This window comes from Vipera ursinii (assembly GCF_947247035.1).
Source record: "Vipera ursinii genome assembly, chromosome: 1".
Lineage (NCBI taxonomy): Eukaryota > Metazoa > Chordata > Lepidosauria > Squamata > Viperidae > Vipera > Vipera ursinii.
In genome coordinates, this window is record NC_139512.1 from 341,615,224 (window position 1) to 341,641,856 (window position 26,633).

At 42.4% G+C, this 26,633-nt stretch overlaps 1 protein-coding gene across 1 annotated transcript; it reads left to right on the forward strand.

Annotated features, from left to right (window-relative positions):
* Nucleotides 1-1,411: 1,411 nt before the first annotated feature.
* On the forward strand, nucleotides 1,412-24,872 carry LOC310646322 (nuclear pore complex protein Nup88-like). Its single transcript, XM_083372687.1, has 17 exons — nucleotides 1,412-1,885; nucleotides 3,936-4,105; nucleotides 4,556-4,681; nucleotides 4,899-4,985; nucleotides 5,106-5,282; nucleotides 5,986-6,172; nucleotides 12,548-12,698; nucleotides 15,261-15,359; nucleotides 15,829-15,919; nucleotides 16,740-16,841; nucleotides 18,041-18,199; nucleotides 18,861-18,986; nucleotides 19,671-19,736; nucleotides 21,221-21,301; nucleotides 23,513-23,639; nucleotides 23,727-23,845; nucleotides 24,553-24,872. Exons 1-17 carry the CDS (start codon nucleotides 1,631-1,633, stop codon nucleotides 24,614-24,616), a joined length of 2,187 nt encoding a protein of 728 aa, XP_083228813.1. The 5' UTR covers nucleotides 1,412-1,630; the 3' UTR covers nucleotides 24,617-24,872.
* The last annotated feature ends 1,761 nt before the right edge of the window (nucleotides 24,873-26,633 follow it).

Sequence of the window (26,633 nt, forward strand, 5' to 3'; positions counted from 1 at the left end):
CTTAAATTTCAGCAGACACACTTGATTTGAATAAGTGTAAGGTAAAGGTAAAGGTTCCCCCGCACATGCGTGCTAGTCGTTTCCGACTCTAGGGGCCGGTGCTCATCTCCGTTTCAAAGCCGAAGAGCCAGCGCTTGTCCGAGGACGTCTCCGTGGTCATGTGGCCGGCATGACTAGACGCCAAAGGCGCACGGAACGCTGTTACCTTCCCACCGGAGTGGTCCCTATTTTTCTACTTGCATTTTTACATGCTTTCAAACTGCTAGGAGGGCAGAAGCTGGGACGAGTAACAGGCGCTCACTCTGTTACGCGGCACTCGGGATTCGACCCACCAAACTGCCGACCTTCTGATCGACAAGCTCAGCGTCCTAACCCACTGAGCCACCGCATGTACCTCTCTTTAATTCTGCACAGAAAAAAGTATGAAAACTCAATTTCCTTGCTCAGTGTGATTGTTGATTCATTGTGCAGGGTAAAATAAACCAGTGTGGGGCTTGGCCAACAGTTAAGTGATAGCTGCTGGTTGTTTGGCTGGTGTTGGCCTTCATACACATCAATTTCTTCCCAAGGTTGTTTAGATTTTTGTCCTAACTTATATATTTGGGTCAACTCAAGGCAATGAATACAGGTAATCCTCCACTTACAGTTAGTGACCAAAGTTACAGCAGCATTTTTCACACGTTATGGTTGCAGCATCCCCATGGTCATGTCATCAAAATTCAGATGCTTGGCAACTGGTTCATATTTATGCCAGTTGCAGTGCCCCAGGATCCACTTTTTGCCGCCTTCTGATGAGCAAAGTCAACAGGGAAGACAGGCTCACTTAACACTGAAGTGACTCGCTTAAAGTTAGTCACTTAAGTGACTCACTTAACTGCAATGATTCACTTAGCTGTGGCCAGAAAGTTAAAATGGAGCAAAACTCACTTAACAAATTTTGGGTTCCTATTACTCCTGCTTCTATTTTGCCCTCAATGCCCCCATGAGGTGGAGTGGACTAAAATAGAATAGAATAGAGCTGGAAGGGATCTTGGAAGTCTTCTAGTTCAGCCCCTTGCTCAACCAGTAGGACCTATACCAGGGGTAGGCAACCTCGGCTCTTTTATGACTCGTGGACTTCAACTCCCAGAATTCCTGAGCCAGCCATGCTGGCTCAGGAATTCTGGGAGTTGAAGTCCACGAGTCATAAAAGAGCCGAGGTTGCCTACCCCTGACCTATACCATCTCAAACAGGTGATTGTCTGGTCTCTTTTTAAAAACTTCCAGCGATGGAGCGCCCACGATTTCTGGACTGTGAAGGAGTGACACAAACAAAATTACGTGGACGGTTTTCATGCACAAGGGAGGTCTAGAATTGACAGTCTCCTACTTTGCAAGCCAGCACTTTAATTGTATTTCTCAACGATATATTTCCCCTTTGGAGGACTGGAGGGAGGAAAAACTTCCACAACTACTTGGATTTATTTCTAACCGGAAGGCGGCGAGAAGAGTTAAAACCCGCCAAGCAACTCTATGGTTGCCGCCGAAATGCACGCTGGGAGCGGTAGTTCTGCAGTCTGAGGTGGCCAGGTTAGAACCGTTTAGCTGCCTATTAAGCGACCGACATTCCAGTCGCCTCGCTGAAGTAATCATGGCGGCGGCTGTGTCGCCGGGTTTAGGAGAGCATTGGTGGACCGAACTGCCTCGCCATGTCGTGCTGGGTCGCCTGAGAGAGCAGGCCTCTGAAGTCGGGCCGGAGACAGAGCAAGCCAGGCCAGCCCTTCCGAGGGATCTGATGTTTGGCATCGGCGGGGAACTCTTCCTGTGGGACCGCGAACGTGCCGCCTTTTGCGTCCTCAGCCTGAGGCACCTTGGCGACGACCCGGACAGCTTGGGCCGATACCAGGTGGGACGTTTTTTGAGCGGGTCTCCTGGTCCTTAGAGGGAAGGCCAGGTCACGGAGGCTCCCTTCATAGTGGCCATGTTGATGATGCTAATCGTAATAATCGGGTGCTGCAGAGAAAGCCCGTTCTCTTGGAAGGCTTGTTCCAGTTTCATCTCCATCTGGAAATACTACATCTTCCTCTGTTTTAAAAGTAAAATATCTGATATTTAGAGCAGTAGGTCTCGAGGAATTTCAGCTTCGCCTTGCTGAAATGCTACCATTTTGTTTGTGGGAACCATTCCTTTGCCTAAGAAAGAACATGTCTGTAAACTTAGCGCATCACGTTTGTGGAAGGAGCATTCCCCTACCTCCCTTAGGCTGAATTTACCTTATGCATACAGCCATATATGCACAGGCAACCTTATTTTTGATCCAAGTATTGAATGTGTAAATTTGGGTTGAATCAGAAAAGTTCAGTTTTCCATGGAAAAATGGGGGTATTCATTGTGCAGAAATACAAGTGGCATCTGTAAGAGAAAACAAGACTGTAATTGTTCTTGAACTCCTATTTGGCACCAAAGTTAATGGCCACTAACTTTCACAGACCCTTTAAATTATACTAAATATAATTTTATTTCTTGGGATTGCAATTGGCTTTTAATTGATTTTTAGCATTTAATGTCACTTATTCTCAAAATGCAAACTCTGGCATACAAATTATCGTATTTGTATAGCTTCCCATCTCACAAGAGAATGACTCTGGGCAGTGTACAATATTTAATTAAAGAAAATCAATAAATAGTTATAAAAATTATTAAAAGATATAAAAATTGTCCTTCCATTGAATTTTGTTATGGGGTGACTCATAAATTAGATGAAGAATACTACAAATATTTGTTAGTTGGTAGGTAGGTTGATTGAAGATGCCTGAAAAAAATGGTCATGTGAACGCTTGATCTTACCTGTAGTGTGAAGCAGTATAGTCTCCAAACAGTCTTGAAATTTCTGTGAGATTTTTTTCCTGTAATTCTTTTCTGTTCTTATTTTATATAAGTTGGCAAATCAGAAGAAATGCAATTTAGTTTTTGCTAAACAGGGAAAATCCATAAAAGTACATAAAGATGGTAAATGACCTTTGATCATTCCGCCGAGACCTGAAGACCTGGCTCTTCGAGCTTTCCGGCTCAGGCTGAGTTTTAATTTTAATTGGGGTTTTGACTGGGGTTTTACATGTTGCAGGGACTTAGTTTAATCTTTTTTAAATTGGTCTTAATTTTTGTATTAATGTTTTAAAAATTATACCCTGTAAACCGCCCTGAGTCCTTCGGGAAAGGGCGGTATATAAATTCAATAAATTAAATTAAATTAAATAAAGCTTCATTGACAAACCAGGAATTGTTTTCCATAGTGTCAAAAGACTATCCATCACACATCTGTTTCAGTTGGAAGAATGAATAATTCCTTTTGCCTGTGACTGCCAACTTCTTAATCATCTATTGTAATTATGAATCTAGTCCTTGAACATTGGCAGTTACTAGTTTTATTTTTATTTTTATTTTAATCCCATTTATATCCCACCCTTCTCCGAAGACTCAGGGCGGCTTACAATTTAAGCACAAACGAATGTGCTTAGCAATAGCCTTCATTCTATGTATATGCCTGCTTATTAGGGCTTTCACCCCCCCCAAGCGGCATTATTACAAAGTCAGCTTATTGCCCCCTACAATCTGGGTCCTCATTTTACCTACCTCGGAAGGATGGAAGGGTGAGTCAACCTTGAGCCTGGTGGGATGCGAACCTGCACTAATTGCAGGCAGCTGGTGTTACTTAAGGAGGCATTAGCCCACTGCTCCACCAAGGTTCCTAGTAATACTACAAAAGCTTCATTTTGTGTGAACACAGCCATTATGTTTTGTAGATTGTGGTTCATGACTTTGCATGTAGAAATATACCCATTTTAAGTTTATTCAACAAATCATGATTAAGCAAAGCAAGGCTTAGCATAGTATATCAGTCCTTATGCTAACGAGAAAAATATCTCTTAACTAATCAAATCTATTTTTGTTTTCAGACTCTTCTTTGCATAAATTCACCCTTTTTTGAAGTGTATCAAACTTCTTTAAGTCCTATGCAACAGCATGTAGCTCTCATAGGAACAAAAGGATTAATGGTGTTGGAGTTACCTAAACGTTGGGGAAAGAATTCTGAATTTGAAGGTGGAAAATCTACCATTAATTGTAGGTATGTAGAATTTCCATTCATCTTGATTATCAACTTTAGAATCACCTAAATCACTGTTATCCTTTTCCTTTTTGTATCTTTGAAAATGGTTCATTTCAGTTAAATCTACTTACAATATGGAGGTAGATGCTAAAGATTTCAGTGAAAAAGCAGGCATGTACCTTTGAAGAAAAATTCTCATGAAAGTGTTCTGGAAAGCAGTTTTGGACTTGAGAAGGAGCATGAGATTGAGGTTGTAAGGAGAATTTTTAATAAGGGTCAACTGGGAAAGCAATCAAAAATACCAAGCCATTCTAATCTATGTCTCTGATAGCAGGTTGGCCTACAAGTCAGTGGATAAACGTTTCATAGCATAGACATTGTAAGCACGTAATTTGCTGGTTAGAGCATTGCAACAGATGAATGAATGGTAGATCTTTTGTGGCTGAAATGCAGACATGTGTTTTCCAGTACCATACCTATTGCTGAAAGATTCTTCACCAGTTCATCATCCCTGACCCTGAAGCATGCTTCTTGGTACCCCAGTGAGATTCTGGAGCCCCATGTTGTGCTATTAACATCTGACAACACAATAAGGTAACATTCTCTTGCTCTGAATAGATTGTATTTTAAGAGAGTTATAACTCCAAAGAAACATAAAAACAAATCTCAATAAGGCCATCTCTTGTTTTGCTGCTGCTGCCAAAAAAAAAATCCAAATATTCCTCATTTACCATAACTGAAATGTACACTTACAGATACTCAATGTGAAGAAATAATTATGTGGAATGTTTTTCCTTTCTTTGTTTAATAGGATTTATAGTTTGAGTTCTCCCCAGACACCTGTGAAAGTGATAACTCTTTCGGATGCTGATGAGGAAACACTGAGACTTAATAAGGGGTAAGATTGAATTTTCCTCCTCTTCAGGCACGCTCAGCCATTGTTTGTTTGTCTAAAAACTGGACCTGTGTTTTTAGAGTCACTGCAGAGTAAAGTCTCTATCTGCCTTTTCTGCTTCAGGAGAACATATACAGCGTTGATAGGAGAGACTGCCGTGGCATTTGACTTTGGACCTCTAGCAGTACTTCCTAAGAACATAAGTGGTCAGAGAGAGAAAGAGGATGTGCTGGCATATCCTATGTATATCCTGTATGAAAATGGAGAGACTTTTCTGATTTACATTAATCTCTTGCACAGGTAAAGACTTACTTGAGAAAGTTCACTTAGTGGCATTCAGTTCGCCTATCTGCACTAGAGAATTCGTTTTCAAATTAGTTTATAAAATTGTTCTAAAAGGCTGAATGGAAATAAACTGTTTCTTAATAACACTTCATCTTCTGCCACTGGTACCATGCCTCGGTAAGTTTTGAGTATTCCAGCGCTGGCAGGTTTTTTATTAGCTATTCAAATATTCTCCCATTGGGCTAACATTTAGGGCACTGCTGTGAAACTGATGAAGAGTCAAAGACCAAACAAAGTATTTGCATCCAATGCAAGACAAATACATGGAGGATGTTTCATGGTTATGAATAAAGCAACACTATTAGGACACCTAAAAAGTCTGGTTAATTACATTTGATTTTTAAGAAGGCAGTATCTAAAAATTCTCCATTCTATCCCTAGCAAAGCTTAGAGCTACGTCACTTCTCTGAAGTGTGGCTCAGGTGATTGCTTCCAGGAATGACATTACATTAGACTTTTACAAAATACAAGCTTTTTTGTTTGTCCTCGGAATAAATATTAAATATGAGAGACCATGGAGCATTCTTAGCTCCTGGTAGTTCAGGCTTAAAAAGTTTCTTTTTCCAAGCAGTTAGTTTGGTTTATTTGGCAGGAGAGGAATGATGAAAGAATGCTATTAAACAACGTCCTACTCATCTTGAAATTATTTTTATTCTAGCACCAGTAACCTTGGCAAGCTGCTGGGCCCAATGCCAATGTATCCTGCAGCTGAAGACAATTATGGCTATGATGCTTGTGCAGTTCTCTGTCTTCCATGTGTTCCTAACATCCTAGTGATTGCTACCGAATCAGGAATGCTTTACCATTGTGTGGTACTAGAAGGAGAAGAAGATGATGAACAGTTGGTATGTTACTGCTACAGTTTGCACTTTTGAAAAAAAAGTATTGATATATGGGAGGAATCTCTAGTTCAGTAGTAAAACAAAAAGTTCTGCATGCAGAAAGCTCTAACGTTGTCCAGATGAAAGAATCAGATTTTAATTGCTAGAACGGATCCATGCCTTGAGCACCTAAAAATAGCTTTTTCTACCAGAAATGGTCCCAACTATAGGGTGAAATGACCTGAGTATAAAATCCCTTAAAACATTTGTGTATATTTTTAGGCATCTGACTGCACAAGAGATCATTTGCTGTATTTCCAGATTTCTTATAGCAATCTTGCATATTAATTTGAGTTATAATAAACAGTGTAGTGCTTGTGAGTAGCCTATGGGTTGCATATTGCTCCCCATCTCTTTTCACTGCTGTCACTCAGTACTAAAATGGATGACTTTCAGTTTCGTAATTTTGACCCCATACAGATACTTGAGTGTCTTTCAGAGAGGCATTGGAATAATTTGGGAACCCTCCATCTGTCACTTTCTTAATCTGTTCACCCCTGGTTTAAAAAATATGCTAAAGTCTTTAAGTGTGCCAGTTCTACGGAACCAGATAGAAGATTGGGGAACTGAGAAGCAGCCTCTGTCTTTGCCATCGTTTTTCATCATTGCCTTACAGCAGGGGTCTTCAAACTTGGCCCTTTTATGACTTGTGGACTTCAACTCCCAGAATTCCTCAGCCAGCATGCCTTACAGTTATATTGCTGTTGACTTCAAACACAACAGTTTGAAATGTGTGATCTCTACCCAAGAAATATGTTTTATCCTAACCATTCAATAGACTGCTGGAAAAGGGAGAATGTGCCCTTGACAGACATTTAAGCTGATTGATTACTGATTGAAGTTAAATTGAGTGTACTCCATGCACTTTTGCTCTATCTCCATGGAATAATGCTTCTAAGTGAATTTAACAGAGCCCTGGTGGTGCAGTGGTTAAAATGCAGTATTGCATGCAAATTCTGCCCGTAGCTTGGAAGGTTGACTCAGCCTTCCATCCTTCCAAGGTTGGTAAAATCAGGACCCAGATTGTTGAGGGCAATATACAAATAAGGCTTCTATTGTAAACCGCCCAGAGAGTTTTTCAACTTTTTCACAGATTAAACCACTTTTAGGACATGACAATGTTCCAGTACCACTACTGCTTAGCAAAGTGTCAAAAATTTGATGACTAAAAAAGGGGGGGTGGATTTTGGGCTTTACTGGTTAGATTCATTTTTTGTTATAGAAATGGCTAGTTTATAATATTATGGAAAAGTAAAAAGTTGCGGTTCAATGTTAATGTTTCCTTCTACTGGAACAGAGGAAGTCAGAAGTTAATGCCTTTTCTTTTTCCCTTCTCTCCCTCACTTTTCCCTTTCTCTCACCCTTTGCTCACAAAGGCCCCTCACTTGCTCTCTCACTCACTCGCCCTTTGCTTGCAATAGCTTCTTGCTTGCTATCTTGCTCTCTCACTCACTCACCCTTTGCTCGCAAAACCTTTTTCACTTACACTTTGCTCGCAAAAGCTGTTCTGTCTCTCACTCACACTTTGCTCACAAAAGCCTCTCACTCTTTTTTTTATTTTTTTATACAGCTTTATTATAAAGACCCAAAAAAGAAAGCTAAATGGCTCAACTAGAGTGTCAGAGTGCAGCAGAGCCAGGCAGAGCCAGGTTGCCCAAGCCACGAATGTACGCCATGGCACCGCGAGAGATGCTGGAGCTGCGGCGTTACATAGACAAGAACCTGGCACAGGGCTTTATCCAGCCCGCTCGCTCACGTATGGCAGCACCCGTTCTCTTCAGAGAAAAGAAGGACGGTGGGCTACGACTATGTGTGGATTATCGTGGGGTCAACGTGGTGTGCGTTGAGCACCTGTACCTGATTTATCAACTGCATGAAGACCGCGGGAGCCCCTTGGAGCCCGAACGGCATCACACGAAACTGAAAACTGCCGAGTGGGCAGTTAAACGCAGTTTTCCATTTGTCGCCTTCTTTGATGCGCACTCGATAGTACGCCTCCCGCAGGTCCAAGCGAGTGAACACCCTCCCACTGGCTAGATGGGATAACATGTCCTTCATCAGATGAGCCTTGGTGGAGCAGTGGGCTAATGCCTCCTTAAGTAACACCAGCTGCCTGCAATTAGTGCAGGTTCGCGTCCCACCAGGCTCAAGGTTGACTCAGCCTTCCATCCTTCCGAGGTAGGTAAAATGAGGACCCAGATTGTTGGGGGCAATAAGCTGACTTTGTAATAATGCCGCTTGGGGTGTGTGTGAAAGCCCTAACAAGCTGGCATATACATAGAATGAAGGCTACTGCTAAGCTTGTAAGCCACCCTGAGTCTTCGGAGAAGGGCGGGATATAAATGGAATTAAAATAAAAAAAATAATAAATAAATCAGAGGCAGTGGGTACAGGTGCTCAACGCACACCGTGTTGACCCCACGATAATCCACACATAGTCGTAGCCCACCGTTCGTCAGTGTTACTGGGATCGTGAAAGGGCAGATCGGTGCACTTACCATTGGGTCTTCCTCCTGTCCATCACCGTCCCCGTAAACCTCTAGGTCCACGTCCGTTGGCCTCTCCACTTGGTTGTTTCTCCTGGGCGTCGTGTCCAAGGCTTGACGGTTGGCTCGGGATCGCTCCACAAACCGTGGGGAAGTTACACCCCGTGCTGGGGTTGCTCCTGCCATCGCCTGGGGCGCCGGCATTGGACAGTCAGCTACACGGTGCCCCGGCTGGTCACACCGGAAACAGCGGAAAGCAGCCCGGGGGGGTGGTCCTGTGGGTTTCTGCATCGGCGACGCCGGTTTTTGCCCCTCGCGGCTTCTGCGGAGCCTGTCGGGGGTCTGCTGGAGGTTTTGCACGCCGCTGGCAGCCCTGTAGGCCGACGTCCAGCTCAACCACGACCCGGAACCTTTCCTGGAGTCTGGGAGGGATGCCGCGGACGATACAGGCCCTCTGGAGGTGGTCGTCCAGCCCAGCCCGGAAATGATGGATCAACATCTGCTCCGGCCACGAGCTAAGTTTGCCTGCCACCTCCCTGAACTCCCGAACAAACTCTTTTGCTGGCCGGCCGTTTTGTCGGAGCCCAACTATCTCGGCTTCAGCCCGCTGTACCCGGGTAACGTTTTCAAACCGGGCTCGCAATGCCTCGAGGAACAACCCGACATCCCCCAGCTCTCTAGCACGATCGCTGTACAGGTTAGCAACCCACGCCGCAGCCTCCCCCTGCAGCGCTGTTGTGACCGCCATCACCATTGCCCACTGAGAGGCATACACGGGGCCGTACTTATCCAGATGATGGATCACGTGACCAAGGAAGAGGGCCAGGCGGTCGGGGTGGCCATCGAAAGTTATGGGCAACTGTGGCGGGCCCCACGCTGCTGGTGCTCCCCAGAGCCCTGCCGGAGCACCCGATCCTTGCGCTATGAGCCCTGGTTGTGGCCAACCCAGCACTCCTGCCGGTGGCCCCGGGCATAGCGCAGCACCACCGCCCCCCGTAGCACCCGCCCGTACGGGCCCTTGACCTGGTGTGGCCGCGGGGCCCGGCAAAGAAGGTGCAGTCCCCTGCGGGGTGCCGGAACCCTGCGGAGCCCGAAAACGGGGGCTAGCCAGGCGGAAACGGGCCTGGCTCTGCTCCACAGGGCCAGCCCTGTCCTGAGACCAACGGCCAGCATCCGATTCGGGTTCGATGGGGGTCCATGGCCGAGGCTCCCCGAACCTGTCCCTCAGGACGTCCATAGTATAACTCCCTGGAGCCGTGGAGTAGCTCCACTCCTCCCCTTCTTCGCCGGTAACGCGACGCTCCCTCCACTCCAACAACGGCCCCCTCTGGCTGGGTGGCCGCTCCTGCCCAGTCTCCAGTTGTCCCAGTACAGAACTGAGCCACCATTCCCCAGTCTTTGCTTAAGCAGTCGGCCCCTGGGTCCCAATGCCTTCAGCCGCTGCGCAAGGGTCCCGGACCTTGGGCCGAACTACCGGTGGGGCCTCTGCCAACTCCCCCATGTCCAGAGGCGCTGTAGCCCCAGCCGGCTCCTCTCCCTCCACAGTAAGCACAGCCCCCTGGGTTCTCTCGGCCATGTCAGTTGCCTCGAAGTCCAGAGCAGAACACAGCAACGAGGAAATGCTGTAAGCAACGCTGACTTACTGTCACAGCCGTCCACGCTGAAAGAACGACGACAACGTGGTACGGGTGATGACGAGGTTTTCTTTACTTCAGAAAAGCCTAGCAGATACAAGGTCAGCGTTGGGAGCTAGCCGTCCCAACGTGTCTTTTATACATTGGGGGTGATTAGCCCCACCCCTCCCCATGCAAACCAGCATCTGGCTGAGTCTGCTCAAAACCCGCCCCCTTCCCAGCTCTCCGCACGTCACCCCGCCCTTTGTGCCTGAGCTCCCACACAGACTCCATGTGAGTTTATGCCCTTAACCCCCCTTTCGTGCTCCCCCACCCCTCCTCCGTGCTCCCCTCCACCGTCCAGCGTGTCAGTGTTACAGCCCCCCTAACAGCTCCCCACAACGCCCCGCTATCCGGTCTTCGTTCTGAGCCGCCCGACGCCCCCGCCGAGGAGCAGGCGGCTGGGTAATCCCAGGACGAGCTGCGGCTGCCGGTCTGACTGCCTATGGGTCCCTTCAGCAGCTCCGTCGACGCAGACACGCCAGAAAGCCCCGGACCAGCTGCCCGTGGTTGCTGGCGGCCGTTTGACTGCTGGATGTGCTGTTCCCAGGTGGCTCCAGCAGGAAGGTTCGGGCGGGCGGTTTGCGCGGCGTTTCCCCTGCTCCCCTCGTGATGTCGAGCCCACGGGACTTGACATAGAGACAGAATGTTTTAGTGTCAGCTTCTGCATGATTTGTATAAATATGACAGGGATCAATTTGATAACATCAGAAACATTTATTTTTAAATAAAAGATATGTTTTTCTATTTGTTTTATACAAAATTCCTTCCTGTCAAAAAAAATATAAGGAAGCAATTAAGTTCAAGAATGCAGAAAATGTCCTATCTTAGAGATCAGCTCTTCACAGATTTTTCTGATTTCCTTATTTTCTTTTACCTTTTGCTTGATGCTGCTCTCCAGTGACTGGATCCTCATCTGCTCTTTGCGCAGCTTGGCATCGAGCGCAGTCACCTTCAAATGGGCTTTGCTTCTCATCTGGGTGATATCCTCAGTCGCTTGGTCTAGCTTTTCCTGCGCATGAGCCTTCAGGGCTTGGTACCTCTGCTCCTCCTTCTTGATTCGTTCCAGGTAGTCCTCCATGCATTTCTTCAGAATTTCTTCATTCTTTTGAAATCCTTCGATGGCCTCCCTTTGTTTTTTGAACTGCTTGAAGAACTCACGAGAAAGATGTTTCCAAGGCATTCAGGTCAGAAACGGCCTGCTGTTTTTCATCCAAGGCTTACTGAGCTTCTTTCTTGGCAAGCTCCTTCTGGCTCCGACAGTCCTCCATCACTTGTACTATGATGTCCTCAAACTCGCCAACAATTTTTCAGATCTTAAAAAATTTGGAAGTCGAGGTCCTTCAGCTTTTCCTCCTGTCCAGGTGCTTTGGCTTCAGGGGAGGCAGTCTTGGTGGAAGTTCTGCTCATGAACCGGGCTCGGAGCCCCCTCTCACCACTCAGCTGGGAGCGAGGATGCAGACATGGAATCCCACCCGAGGAAAGGGTTAAATACGTGGGAGTCAGCACAGACCCTTCACCGCCGTCTGAAAGCCGCTGCATCAAAAGCCTCTCACTCTCTTACTTGCTCACTTTGCTTGCAAAAGCCCCTTGCTCGCTCTCTCACTTTGCTTGCAAAAGCCCCTTGCTTGCTCTCGCTTTTTCACCCACTCACTCTGCTTACAAAAGCCCCTTTTTCACTCACACTTTGCTCACAAAAGCCCCTTGCTTGCTCACTCACTCACACTTTGCTCACAAATGGAGCTCTCTCACTGCTTCGCTAACAAAAGCCTCTTCTCTCTTTCTCCGTGTTTTTTTTCCCTCCTTCTCCCACCAAAACTTGCTCCTTTTATAGCTCCTCCTCTCTGCCCTCCTCCTCCTTTTCTCTTTCGGATTCGCTGGAAGTTCCAACTAGCATGCAGCTGCGCACGCAGATCCTGGGGCCTCTGCTGAACCCTGCAGCTCCAGCTGATCTCCTCCAGGCCTGTGTGGCGCCGATTTAGCTCATTTCCTCCCCTGCTACACATAGCTAGGGGTGGTGTACCACCTGCCAGGTGCTAAAGTACCACCGGTTGAAAAGCCCTACTCTAAAGTGCTATGGGGTGGTATATAAGACTAAATGCTACTTCTTATTAACCTGATGTGTCTCAAGGGATCATGACTTGAAAAACATTAATTGAATCATTCCATTCCCCCTGCAGTCTGTCAAGTCTTGGGATTCCCGAACTGACCTCATTCCATCACTCTATGTGTTTGAGTGTGTTGAACTGGAACTTGCCCTAAGATTAGCCTCCAGAGAAGGGGAAGAACCGATAGAGTCAGATTTCTCTTGTCCAATGAAATTGCACAGAGGTAAGAACACAGGTCATTATTTTTCTTACTTTTGTTCTCACCTTGTCCGTTTAATATCTGATAAACCTGCCTTTCAGGGCATATAACAAAATATTTTTTTTAAAAAAAATGCCCATCTGGAAAGTTCCAGCATTGTACCTGGAGTCTGGAAGTTATAAATACTGTTTAATTCTAGTGTTGGCTGGAGGGCTATGGATCTTCCACAGTCTTTCAGCCTAATCTACCTTATAGAACAATTGAGACAATCAAATGGAAGAAGGAGAGTTGCAAACGTGACCTTGAAGTGTATTCTTATTAAGACTTAATGTAGGCTTAGTTGAACACAGATGATTTTTTTAAGTAGACATGCACAGCGTTGTACCATGAGTCACTGAAAGTAGTACAGTATGTAAATATATAATGTTTATCACCTATCTATACACTTTTATGTTTTGAGCAGAAATGGCAAATAGTCAGAGGCAAATAATTTCCTATTCCAATTATAGAGGTGAAGGAGGATCCCTTACAGGGTCGTGCCGAGGAATTTAGCCAACATCTGCTGGACAAAATCGCTCGGATCTGGACCGGTCTGGATTCCGACTGGGCAGAATCTGACGATGAGAACATGGACAGTCTTGTTGATGTTATCTGGGAAGAGTTCGATCCTGTGACTCTGGACGAGGTAGACAAGATCATGAGGAAGCTGAGCTCCACTACATCCTTATTGGACCTGTGCCCCTCCTGGCTGGTTTATGCGGCTCGGGATGGGACACGAGGCTGGATCCATGCAGTGATAACTGCTTCATTGAAAGAGGGCAGTTTCCCCACAGCCTTGAAAGAAGCGGTGGTGAGACCCCTCCTCAAAAAGCCTTCCCTGGACCCAGCTGTTTTAAACAACTTTCGCCCGGTCTCCAACCTTCGCTTTCTTGCAAAGGTTGTTGAGAGCGTAGTGGCGCATCAGCTTCCTCTGTTCCTTGAAGATACTGATTATCTAGACCCGTACCAATCAGGTTTCAGGCCCGGACACAGCACGGAGACGGCATTGGTCTCTCTGACGAATGATCTCTGGCGAGCTAAGGACAGGGGTTGTTCCTCTGTCCTGGTACTATTAGACCTCTCAGCGGCTTTTGATACCATCGACCATGGTATCTTACTGCGGCGTCTCAGGAGATTGGGAGTGGGAGGCACTGTTCTTCAGTGGTTCTCCTCCTACCTTCTGGAACGTTCACAGTCGGTGTTAGCAGGTGGACAGAGATCAACCCCGAGACTTCTCATTTATGGAGTTCCTCAGGGGTCGGTCCTTTCACCTCTCCTGTTTAACATCTATATGAAGCCGCTAGGTGAGATCATCCGTGGTTTTGGAGTGGGATATCATCAGTATGCTGATGATACCCAGCTTTTCATCTCGACCCCAAACCACCCCAGTGATGCCCTCGACGTGATGTCCCGTTGCCTGGAAGCGGTCCGGGTCTGGATGGGGAGGAACAGGCTTCAACTCAACCCGGACAAGACTGAATGGCTGTACATACAGGCATGTCAGGAAATTCAGATTATTCCATCTCTTAATATTGGGGGTGAGTTATTACCCCCCGTAGATAAGGCTCGCAATTTGGGTGTCCTCTTAGATTCACAACTCTCCTTAGAAGATCATATAAGAGCTGTGACTAGAGGGGCCTTCGCCCAGGTTCGTCTGGTGCGCCAGTTGCGACCCTATCTGGACCTGGATGCCTTGCGTACAGTCACCCATGCACTTGTCACCTCTCGTCTAGACTACTGCAATGCTCTTTACATGGGGCTGCCCTTGAGAACCACTCAGAAGCTTCAGCTGGTACAGAATGCAGCTGCACGAGTTCTTTTGGGGGTCTCCCGATACTCCCATATTACACCTCTGCTCCGTGAGCTGCACTGGCTTCCAGTTGCCTTCCGGGTGAAATTCAAGGTGCTGGTGATGACATACAAAGCCCTACATGGCATGGGTCCGGATTACATACGGGAGCACCTACTGCCGGCGTCAACTTCCCTCTGTCCTGTACGTTCCCACAGAGAGGGCCTCCTCAGGGTACCACCGGTCAGAGAATGTCGGCTGGTGACCCCCAGGGGGAGAGCATTCTCGGTGGGTGCACCAATCCTCTGGAACCGCTTACCGGCTGAACTCCGGATGGCCCCCGAAGTTCGCTCCTTTCGGCGTGATCTAAAAACTTATCTATTCGAACAAGCCGGCCTGGCCTGATGGATTTGGGTTTTAAAATTATTTAACTAATGTATTCTTATTTTATTGCCCTGTACACCGCCCTGAGTCCTTCAGGAGAAGGGCGGTATATAAATCAGATAAATAAATAAATATCAATTTTTTTGATTAGTCAAAGCAACATTCTTTCTTTAAATCCCTTGCCTTATTTTTCAGGTTGTTTTACTATACAATCATGAGCAACTGAAGTTTTGGGAGATGATGGAACTGGTTCAGATAAGAAACCTGGCAGATTTCCATTTTTAAACTCATATTATGAAGCACATGAGGTGTGAAATATGTGTCTTATGTCAATTTGGCCATCTGTTAACACAAATCCTGTTTATATTTCTCAGATCCCAAATGTCCTTCTCGCTACCATTGCACACATGATGCTGGCGTACATAGTATTGGACTCCCCTGGATCAACAAACTACACAAATTCCTTGGTTCTGGTAAGTCAATCCTCCTGGCTTGTAATTTGGTTTTTGTTAAAAGTACACCTTTAGGTTCTTCCCATTGCCTTGAGTTTAACATTCATGAAAAGGGTAAGATACTAATGTGTTCATAACTAGCCTTTGATTTTGGTGGTTTCTGCTCTTTGGAGTGCTCTCTGATATTTGGAAAGCAAATACTGATATATTTTTTACGTCAGTATTGGATCCTGTTTTTCATCAGAACTTTCTGCGAGAACATGTTTTTCCCAAATACATTTTTCCTTCCTTTTAAAATGTGTATTTCATATGTGCCACATATATTTATATTTAGCTACAAATTTATTTTATTTTGTTTTTATCTTTGTGTTTTAACACAGAAATGTGATATAAAAATGTATCAAATGAATAGGGCAGTTTGTTGTGATATCCGAATCCTGCAAATTAGAATTAAGTGTTTTGTATTAAATTAGAGGACTTGCTCTTTCAGATGAAGAAGACAAAGACAGTTTGCAAGAGCTTGGGGCAGAACAGAAGTGCTTTGTGGAGCATATCCTGTGTACCAAGCCTCTACCATGCAGGTAGGAGCCAGTGTGGCTTCCACCTTTTCTCCAATTGATGTTCTTCATGCAGCTTATCCTTGGAGACCTTTGCTCAATAACTGTTACAGATAGTTGTTGTAACCTTTGAAACAGTGAAGAATATGTCGGCTTTGTTAATAATTTTGTGGGAGATGGGAAAATGCATGATGTGTTCGGGATGGAGACTGGTGTTGGGGGGGTGTCACGTGTACTGCATTTACCTTGCTCAAGTAGAGCTGTATGTTATAGAAAAAATAATGTTCAAGAGAATCATAGGTTGGATCTTTCATTTTATATATCTAAATATCTTAGCCCCCGACTTTATACTCTTCAGATATGTTGGAGTGTAACTTTCATCTTTTCAGGCATGAAGAGTAATTGTGCTGATTAGGGATGATGAAGGTTGCAATCATGGCATATACCTGGCTATTTGAGATACTATCTCCACTTGTATTTTTTTTTCTTTTACTTTTAAGCATCCCCGAGTCATTGTGGCTTATAAATTATGTAAATAAATAAGTCTTCCAGAGCCATGGTGGTCTATGCATTGTATAAACACAGTTGTCAAACATTTGGTTAGGAAGGGTTATGCTGGAAAAAAGGAGACACTAGATTCCAAGATGCCTGGAATCTAGAAATAATCACCTAAACCATTTTAAGAAACAGGCAGCACACCTGGGTCATACTGCCCATCCAGTTGGCGCTAAATAGCTTCCCATAGAGAGGAAGAAGCTTTTGTTTATGAGTCTGAATATAGTAAAGATGGCTGTTCTGCCATTAAGACTGCCAGAACTTTTAAAGAAATGTTTTGTTCCTGTAGACAACCTGCTGCAATTAGAGGGTTCTGGATTGTGTCTGATATTTTGGGCCCTACAATGGTTTGCATCACCAAGACCTACGAATGCATTACCAGGCCTCTTCTGTAAGTATGAAGCCAATTATAATTTGTGCCTGATCATATTTACTTTGAAGTTTTCTGCAAATGAAAAATATTGCTGTTTGCATGTGCCGTCATAGATTATAAATATATTACTTTTTTTCTTGGCTTTGCTTTAATTTTAAATCAGTGTTTCTCAAGCTTGGTAATTTTAAGACAGGAGGACTTCAACTCTCAGAATTCCCAGATAGGCTGGCTGAGGAATTCTGGGAGTTGAAGTTCCCCATCGTAAAGTTTCCAAAATTGAGAAACTGTTTTAGATTGAGGTGGCTTGTTCCACAAATCTTATTAAGGTTACCCAGATTCAAATGCAGTATTAAACAGTTAATCAACCTTTTTAGTTGACAGGGATTTTTAAATTCCCTTGTTTGAATTACAACATTTATTATTTTGTCTCAAATGCACATCTGTTTTTTCTTATATATCTGTTGTTTGGCTAACTCCTTTGTGATATGTTTGCTGGCACCAGCCCTCATTGAGCTTGAATTCTTCAGGTTGAGACAATGACCTTTATATACTTGGCTTTTATTTAATCGATCCATGAAGTAGTATTTTAGTGAGGATCTGCAAAACAGATCCTATAACCAATAGCTCAATAACTTTGTAGCCTGTTCAAACAAAGGTAATGGGGCATCTCTGGTGCTTTTTGCAAGAATACAAATGGAAAATATATGTCTTTTTTCTGGTTTCCAGATCGATTCTATCTCATAGCAAAATAGAAAAGAGCATTGTGTCCCCCAAACTAGGGTTAAGCATTTATTTTGCTATGTTTTCCTGGAAAAATCCAATCTGGAAGAAAAATAGATGCAAGAATGTTTTACTGGAGAGTGTGTTTAGATGGGAGAGAAACTGATGAATTCTATTGCAATTTTGTATGCCCTGCAGTGCTTTTTTGCCAGCATCTTACCTACAGAAAGAAAGAAAAAAAAACCCACCTTGATTTCTCTAATCTGTTCTCATAGAAAGGAGGGAAAGTTCATTAGCAGCAAGATACAATATTGAATAAGCCTCTCTGACATTTTCTGCACAAGAGCTGTGGATAGGAAGAACAATGGCAATACAAGCCATGATTTTATTTTTGATAATTGGTAGGGTTATAAATATTCAAGGAACTTACTGAAAAGGTGAAAAAAGGAAGAGGAGAATTGTTGATATTAATAGATGCCTGACATTTGTTTTGACAGTTCCACAGTCCACCCAACATGCCCTCCACTTCTGTGCACCATGGAAGAACCACAGACGTTTTCCTCACCTCTCCGCATTCTAGCTGAATCACAGGACTCCTTTGAGAGACATATCCGAAACATCTTGTGTCGCACCTCCGCAAATCCATTGTTGCTGAAGTACAACGTCTTTCTCTTTGTGAAAATCTAATTTCACATTAAGTGGATTTTTTTGTTGTTTTTACTTTGCTGCTTTTCTCACTGATGTGCTAAGACTCTTTCCAAACCTTGTGTGTTATTGCTTGTTCTTTGTTTTGGCTCTTGGTTCTCATTACTGCAGTTGGCAAAACTGCATCTTGTTTGGGATAGACCACCAAAGTTCAGTCTTTTCAGTGGTCTCATGATTAGACTTTTCTTTTTCTGGCTGAGTCTCATATTCTGTATTTGGCTGTTTTTGCATTTTTCAGCTATTGCCCTAAATCTGTTGTTCTTCTTTCATGTAAGACTGGTAGAGTTTCAGAGAACACAAGCATCTTGCTGGTTTCCACTGAATTATTATGCTCATAGAATAGTGTCTCCTGGTTGATTAAGGGATGGGGGAATTGATTAGGGAGCTTTTTCAGTGAGTACTTTAGATGGGATGCTGTTCAATGTCTCTGTCTGTCTGTCTATCTACCTACCTATCTATGTATGTGTCTGTCTCTGTCTGTCTGTCTGTCTGTCTGTCTATCTAATACTTCTTAATTGCCCATCTCCCTCAGAGATATATTTTTATCATATATATATAAATGTATCCTTTTCCAAGCTTGGATGCCCCAACTTTGCTTGTGTTTTTTTAAAGGGCTGCAGATAGAGAGTCTTCCCCTCCCCCAGAGGAATGCCTCCAGCTTCTAAGCAGAGCCACACAAGTATTCCGGGAAGAATATATTCTAAAACAGGACTTGGTTCGAGAAGAAATCCAGCGAAGGTAACCTTGGCTCTTTGTTTCTAAATTTCTAAATCCTAAATGTAGTAAGTCATTTTAGCCTTTTCTTACAGTGACTAAAATGAGGCTGTTTTAGGTCTTAAGATTCTGCTGCCCGAAACAAAATAGAGCAGAATTCAAAGTGCCACTATAATTTTTCTTAGATGCAATGTTTCAGAAAAGGGCACTTAAATGATTTGCAATGTGTATATAACAGTACTTCTAAAAATGAACAATTCTGCCTGCATGTTATCGAAAAACTTCAATAAAAGTTTAAAATTGAATTTTGAATCATCGGTTTTATTTTGAATCATCTTGGTTTTCTGCTGACCTAAAGTGTAATACAGCTGATAAACCTACACATTAAAAAAATAATCTGTTATTCTGAGAAAAGCATTTATTCTATTTTTCTGCTCCCCCAGTGATTTATTTAACACACACTACAAATGAAAAGAAATCCCATTTTCTCCACATTAACTATACTTAATGTTTCTACATTTTTCTGCTTTAGTCCGTGGAATAGAAGAGCTAATACTTGTTTTTTAAATATTCTGAATATCTACTTTAAATATTAGGTATTTATCTTCTGCAATATATTACTCAACAAATGTGATTCGAGGGAAACAAAATATGCACAGATTGAGGCATTGTTTCCCATCTAATCTTTTAATCTTTTCTCCATCTCAGAGTGAAATTGCTGCGTGAACAGAAAAAAAAACAGCTGGAAGATCTAGGGTACTGTCGAGAAGAAAGGTAAAGACCGGCCCATTTGTGAGCTGTTTGGCACCCCCCCTTTATTGATTTAGACAATGTAAATGTTATTTATTAGCCAAAAGGAATCCTAGAATGACTTATTGAGTAGGACATGTACCACTTTTAGGGCTTACAGTCTAAATGACAGACAAGGAAGTGGAGATGAATATTAGGAGAAGGAAGTTCAGCGTGAGTTCTCACTGCTAGTTCTTTGGCCAACAGCTGCAACGCAAGCAGTTCATGTAACTGCATGGAATACTGCCACCAATGACAGTTATGAGAAATCAAAAATTGATTGTTTTCAGGAGAGTAAACAAAGTAACCTTGTCTCATAGTTAGGCAGAATGGTTTAGAGCAAAACTACACAAAGAATTATGACGGGTTTCCTGGTTCCAAGTACTGGATTGCCTCATGGAAGTAGCAAACGTCAATGCTTGTACAGAAAGTATTTCAGATTCACACACATTCAATAGCTCGAATGGCTTGGCTTTTAATGTCTATAGAGATCCTCAATCATCCATGTCATGGTTGCCCCAGAGGTGCTTTTCCAAAAGGCAATGAGTCTTGTTCTTTTTCCTTGAAAATGTTTCACTTCTCATCCAAGAAATGCAACTTAAGAAACTCCCTGGACGAGAAGTGAAATATTTTCAAAGAAAAAAACCAAGGAAGTCCAGTTGCCTTTTGGAAAAGTAATTTTGGGACATGAGTTATAGAGTTGCAAAAACCCATTTGTGCGTAATTTTGGAGAGCTACTGCCATATATTAATAGGTACCATTGAACAAGACAAATTCACCTGTCTTAGACTGGGAGGGCCAGGCATTATAGGAAGCAATTTGTATGACTACTGACCCAGGTTGCTGAGTCTCAGTTTTACAACCTCAATTTTCTGAGGTTGTGAAACTGAACTGTACACTAACCAGATTGTTCATACAGCTTGCTGAACTATGAAATAATCTAGCCAAGGTTAACATGAGCATGCATCTGCTGGGTGCAATATTCTAACCGTTGTCCATGCTGGCACAGAAACTGAGGTTCATGGGTGGAAGCTTCTGTCTTAAGTTCCACTGTAAACAAAGGAAGGCATAGGGTAGACTAGAGAACCTATTTCTTCTCCCACCACAAGAATTGTAATTCCTATGAAGCATTTAAGGAAGCCTTATGTTGCTCAGTCCAGACATAAGGTAAAACTTACGTTTGTGGAGTTTATTGGGTTTGGACAGATGCTTTTGGCCTTTTTCCTTTTCCTCTTTAACATTACCAGGCCTAACATTTAATTCAAAGGTGAAAAACTTAAGTTGTATATTCTGTATCTTAGTGCTCTTCTGGTTCTCCATAGATGCTGCTACTAGGGATCATAGAAGTTGATTTGCAATGAATGTATCCATTAGAAATTGAATGAAATTACTCAAGGAATAAATAAATTTTGTGTGTAAAAAAAAGGTGTGCTGCTGTCCTGAAAGTAACGTTTTGTCTTCTCATAAAGGAAAAGTTTGAGGGAGATGGCAGAGCGTTTGGCTGACAAATATGAAGAAGCCAAAGAGAAACAAGAGGATATTGTGAACAGGTGAGGATATCTTATTGTTCTGATTGGATGAAGTAACTGTAATTATCTTAACTTCTTGCTAAAGAAACTGTTGTAGACTTGCTTAGAACCCCAGTCATTAAACTGAATTCCTTTCCAAATTATAATACAGGTGTTAATAGAGGAGTTTATGGAAAAGCATTTACAGACTACATACCAGCAAAATGAAAACGGATAAGCAGTTTTACCTCTGGAACTGCTTCACTAAAATACCAGATGACATACTTTACTGGGTTCAGAAATTCTGTCAAGTCAAACCAAACTAAACTATTATCATTTAATTCAATGTGAAAATTGCTTTAGCGCTATTTAGAAAAAAAGGGGCTGCTAGTTTTCTAACAGTCATTCTTAATACTGTACTATTGTACATCTTTTTCCTTGTCAAACATCAAACAGCTAGAGTAACCTAGAATTCTGCTAATATTTAATTAGGAAAAATGAACTTTTGAACAAAAGTGTATGTCACACCTCATCAAATAAGAAACTAAAATCTACAAGTAAATTTGAAAGGGACGGTTATATACTGTACAGGGAGTGCAGAATTATTAGGCAAGTTGTATTTTTGAGGATTAATTTTATTATTGAACAACAACCATGTTCTCAATGAACCCAAAAAACTCATTAATATCAAAGCTGAATATTTTTGGAAGTAGTTTTTAGTTTGTTTTTAGTTATAGCTATTTTAGGGGGATATCTGTGTGTGCAGGTGACTATTACTGTGCATAATTATTAGGCAACTTAACAAAAAACAAATATATACCCATTTCAATTATTTATTTTTACCAGTGAAACCAATATAACATCTCAATATTCACAAATATACATTTCTGACATTCAAAAACATAACAAAAACAAATCAGTGACCAATATAGCCACCTTTCTTTGCAAGGACACTCAAAAGCCTGCCATCCATGGATTCTGTCAGTGTTTTGATCTGTTCACCATCAACATTGCGTGCAGCAGCAGCCACAGCCTCCCAGACACTGTTCAGAGAGGTGTACTGTTTTCCCTCCTTGTAAATCTCACATTTGATGATGGACCACAGGTTCTCAATGGGGTTCAGATCAGGTGAACAAGGAGGCCATGTCATTAGATTTCCTTCTTTTATACCCTTTCTTGCCAGCCACGCTGTGGAGTACTTGGACGCGTGTGATGGAGCATTGTCCTGCATGAAAATCATGTTTTTCTTGAAGGATGCAGACTTCTTCCTGTACCACTGCTTGAAGAAGGTGTCTTCCAGAAACTGGCAGTAGGACTGGGAGTTGAGCTTGACTCCATCCTCAACCCGAAAAGGCCCCACAAGCTCATCTTTGATGATACCAGCCCAAACCAGTACTCCACCTCCACCTTGCTGGCGTCTGAGTCGGACTGGAGCTCTCTGCCCTTTACCAATCCAGCCACGGGCCCATCCATCTGGCCCATCAAGACTCACTCTCATTTCATCAGTCCATAAAACCGTAGAAAAATCAGTCTTGAGATATTTCTTGGCCCAGTCTTGACGTTTCAGCTTGTGTGTCTTGTTCAGTGGTGGTCGTCTTTCAGCCTTTCTTACCTTGGCCATGTCTCTGAGTATTGCACACCTTGTGCTTTTGGGCACTCCAGTGATGTTGCAGCTCTGAAATATGGCCAAACTGGTGGCAAGTGGCATCTTGGCAGCTGCACGCTTGACTTTTCTCAGTTCATGGGCAGTTATTTTGCGCCTTGGTTTCTCCACACGCTTCTTGCGACCCTGTTGACTATTTTGAATGAAACGCTTGATTGTTCGATGATCACGCTTCAGAAGCTTTGCAATTTTAAGAGTGCTGCATCCCTCTGCAAGATATCTCACTATTTTTGACTTTTCTGAGCCTGTCAAGTCCTTCTTTTGACCCATTTTGCCAAAGGAAAGGAAGTTGCCTAATAATTATGCACACCTGATACAGGGTGTTGATGTCATTAGACCACACCCCTTCTCATTACAGAGATGCACATCACCTAATATGCTTAATTGGTAGTAGGCTTTCGAGCCTATACAGCTTGGAGTAAGACAACATGCATAAAGAGGATGATGTGGTCAAAATACTCATTTGCCTAATAATTCTGCACTCCCTGTATAGCACTATTCTGAGAAGATATTTAGTTATGCAAATGCATAGCAAAACTCCACCTCCACTGCCCTTCGTTAGAAACCTGACATTCTTTTTGTGGCTACAGGATGAAGAAAGTTCTCCGTAGCTACCATTCACAGCTGCCTGTCCTATCCGATAGTGAAAAGGATATGAAGAAGGAGCTACAAACAATACAAGAACAATTGCGGCATTCAGGCAATGCTATCAAGCAGGTAAGTGGTTGCTCATTTCTAAAAACATATCTAGAAAATAAAAGTATTTTTGAGGTGTTTCTCCTTGTTGCTTCTCTATAACTATAGGTTAAAATGAAAAAGGATTACCAGCAGAGAAAAATGGAGAAGGGCAACAGTCCACAGAAGCCAAGCATCAACCTCAGCACATATCAGAGGAAATGTATCCGGGCTGTTCTGAAAGAAGAGTGAGTCTTATTGCTTGCTGAGCTAAATGATTATTTTCTTGCATTATTAATATTTGGCTAATGGCAAATGCCTGCATGGTGCACAGGCTTCTTATCTTGGTTGAGTTTCTAGGTTGCTGGCAAGTGCTATACTAATGCTGTATATAAGTGATATGTTCTGGCCAGAGTTGTACAGGTCCTAAATATTTTGTGTATTTATTAGCTTTCTGAGAGTAACAGACCCTTCGCCCCAATTCTATTTCCAGTAAGAGGAAGGCAATTTGTATTGGTGGAGCAGTGGGCTAATGCCTCCTTAAGTAACACCAGCTGCCTGCAATTAGTGCAGGTTCGAGTCCCACCAGGCTCAAGGTTGACTCAGCCTTCCATCCTTCTGAGGTAGGTAAAATGAGGACCCAGATTGTTGGGGGCAATTAAGCTGACTTTGTAATAATGCCGCTTCGGGGTGTGTGTGTGAAAGCCCTAATAAGCAGGCATATACATAGAATGAAGGCTACTGCTAAGCTTGTAGGCCGCCCTGAGTCTTCGGAGAAGGGCGGGATATAAAATGGAATTAAAATAAATAAATAAATAAAATAAATTACTTCTACAACATATACCACTGGACTAACCAAAATATGTTAAATTTAAAGATTTAAATTACAAGCTGTCTTTCTTACTACCCTTGCTCAATACTGAGATAAAGAAAACATTTTTTTTATTTCTTTCAGGGGAGAACACATTCAGGAAATGGTGAAACAAATAAATGACATCCGGAATCACGTAACCTTTTAGTCATCAGACTAAAGACTTACATTTTTGGAATATTAAACATTACCAGCTGCCTTTTTCCTAATTTATAAATTGAACTTTTTTTACAAAAAGATTCACGATTAAATAGTTAGAGGATGCATCCAATTATAATGCACGGTGCAGCATTTTACAGGAGGCATGATGCTACAGACATCTGACATCCGCCCGTTTGTGACTTCAACTTAAATACATGCTTGTAATATCACACTGCTTATTTCAAAATAAAAATCAATACTGTACCAAATCTTTCCTCATAGATCATCATCTGAGCTAACCTTATGAACCCTTCTTAAATCATCAGTACAATACATTTAAATAGAAAGAAGGTATGAAAAGAATTGCAAGACTTTTCTCCTTTAATTTGGAACACTTTTGCAGTATACACCTCCAATACAGTTAACAAATGGTTACATTTTTTAATTCAATAGACGATAATTTTACATCCACAGTTTCACAGGACACCAGTGGCTTTTGCTGGAATGCAATATAATTCCAAAATTGTGTAATTTGAAGGCTAGTTTTTTTTTTAAAGGGGGCTTTGTAGATTACTTACCCATCTCCCATCCTTATCCTTGGCCACGCTGTGTTGTTAGAAGCTGTATAGCCATAGGAGATTCAAAAGTGAAAGGAAACCATTTGACATGTTGGAAGAACCTATTGTGCACATATTAAGATTGTACAAGTCTTCCAGTAATTCTGTGACTTTGTACATTTTGCATACAAAAAGACTCTACAAGTATACAGAACAGAGCCACCCTTACTGTTCTTTACTCATTTTGCACACAATCCGTTTAAATCAGTACAGGTCACTGTGTTATACCTATTTGTAGTAGCTAAGCCTTTGAATGAGACTGAAAGGTAATGGTATAAATTACTCCTTTACATAAAAAAAACTCAGATCCATACAGCCTTTTTAAAAAAATAATAATTATGAAAGCAATTCATTTTCAAAATCAGTTTTGAAATTAGCATATCCTGCTATTAAAACAAATTTTCCCTTTTAAAAAATTGTGTGAACTAGCAGCATATTCTTCTTCTCGGGTTTGTGGACTTGTGGATTTACAGTATTGTCAATAATTATATGTATCAATTTTAAATGTAGTACTACAGATCTATTTTCCCTGTGTTTCCTTCCACGTTAGTTTCTTTCTTTCCCTAATGATTCTGAAATACTTCCAGGCTTCAGGATGAATAGCAGAACAGTACTTGCTAAATAGAATATTATGCATCCAATTTATGGTATTTTTTTATGTGTATCATAGCTAATCTCACCACTTTAGAGATCATAGCATTGCCTCCCCAATTAACACATGCAGTTTTTAGCCAATTTAATACAAATGCTTAGATGAGCTTGACCATATTTGGCAGGGGTCTTTGAAAATGCTGCTTTCCTAAAAGGAAAGCCCTCTGCTGAAATTTAATGATACCATATTAAAGATGCAAAGAAACATGCTAACGCACTTCATTAGAGCAAGTTCTTCATTTCTAGGCATAAGTCCACTTTTTTTGTCACTTCATTGTTTTTAACATTTTTTTCTAACCAGATTGAAACAGACTGGATTCCAGCAAATGTTTTTTTGATTTTGTACCAGTTACATAATTAGAACTTACAGGGAATCAAGTTGCCCCCTCTCTTCCTCACCTCGATTACTACTCAGAAAACCTGAAACAGATAAACTCAGTTGATGGTCCTTGCCCACCCAAAAGTAAAATAGGTAGCTTTTTTCAACAATGGGGAAGTACTCAAGCTGCTCATCTATTTACACCAATATATGAACTAGATATTGGATCAATACTTGCTTGTTCAAGAACCAAGTAATAATAAACATGATTAAATTAGACTGATTCTGTTCTTTCGAAAATAAATGTCATAATTGATAGTTGCTCTCTTGATAGGTGTGGAAGAATTGGGAAAGAACAGTTGCTTGCAACTCTTTTAGCCCAGTTCAACATTGATCTGTTCAACTGCTTGACCACAAGAATAAAAATTCAATAGAAA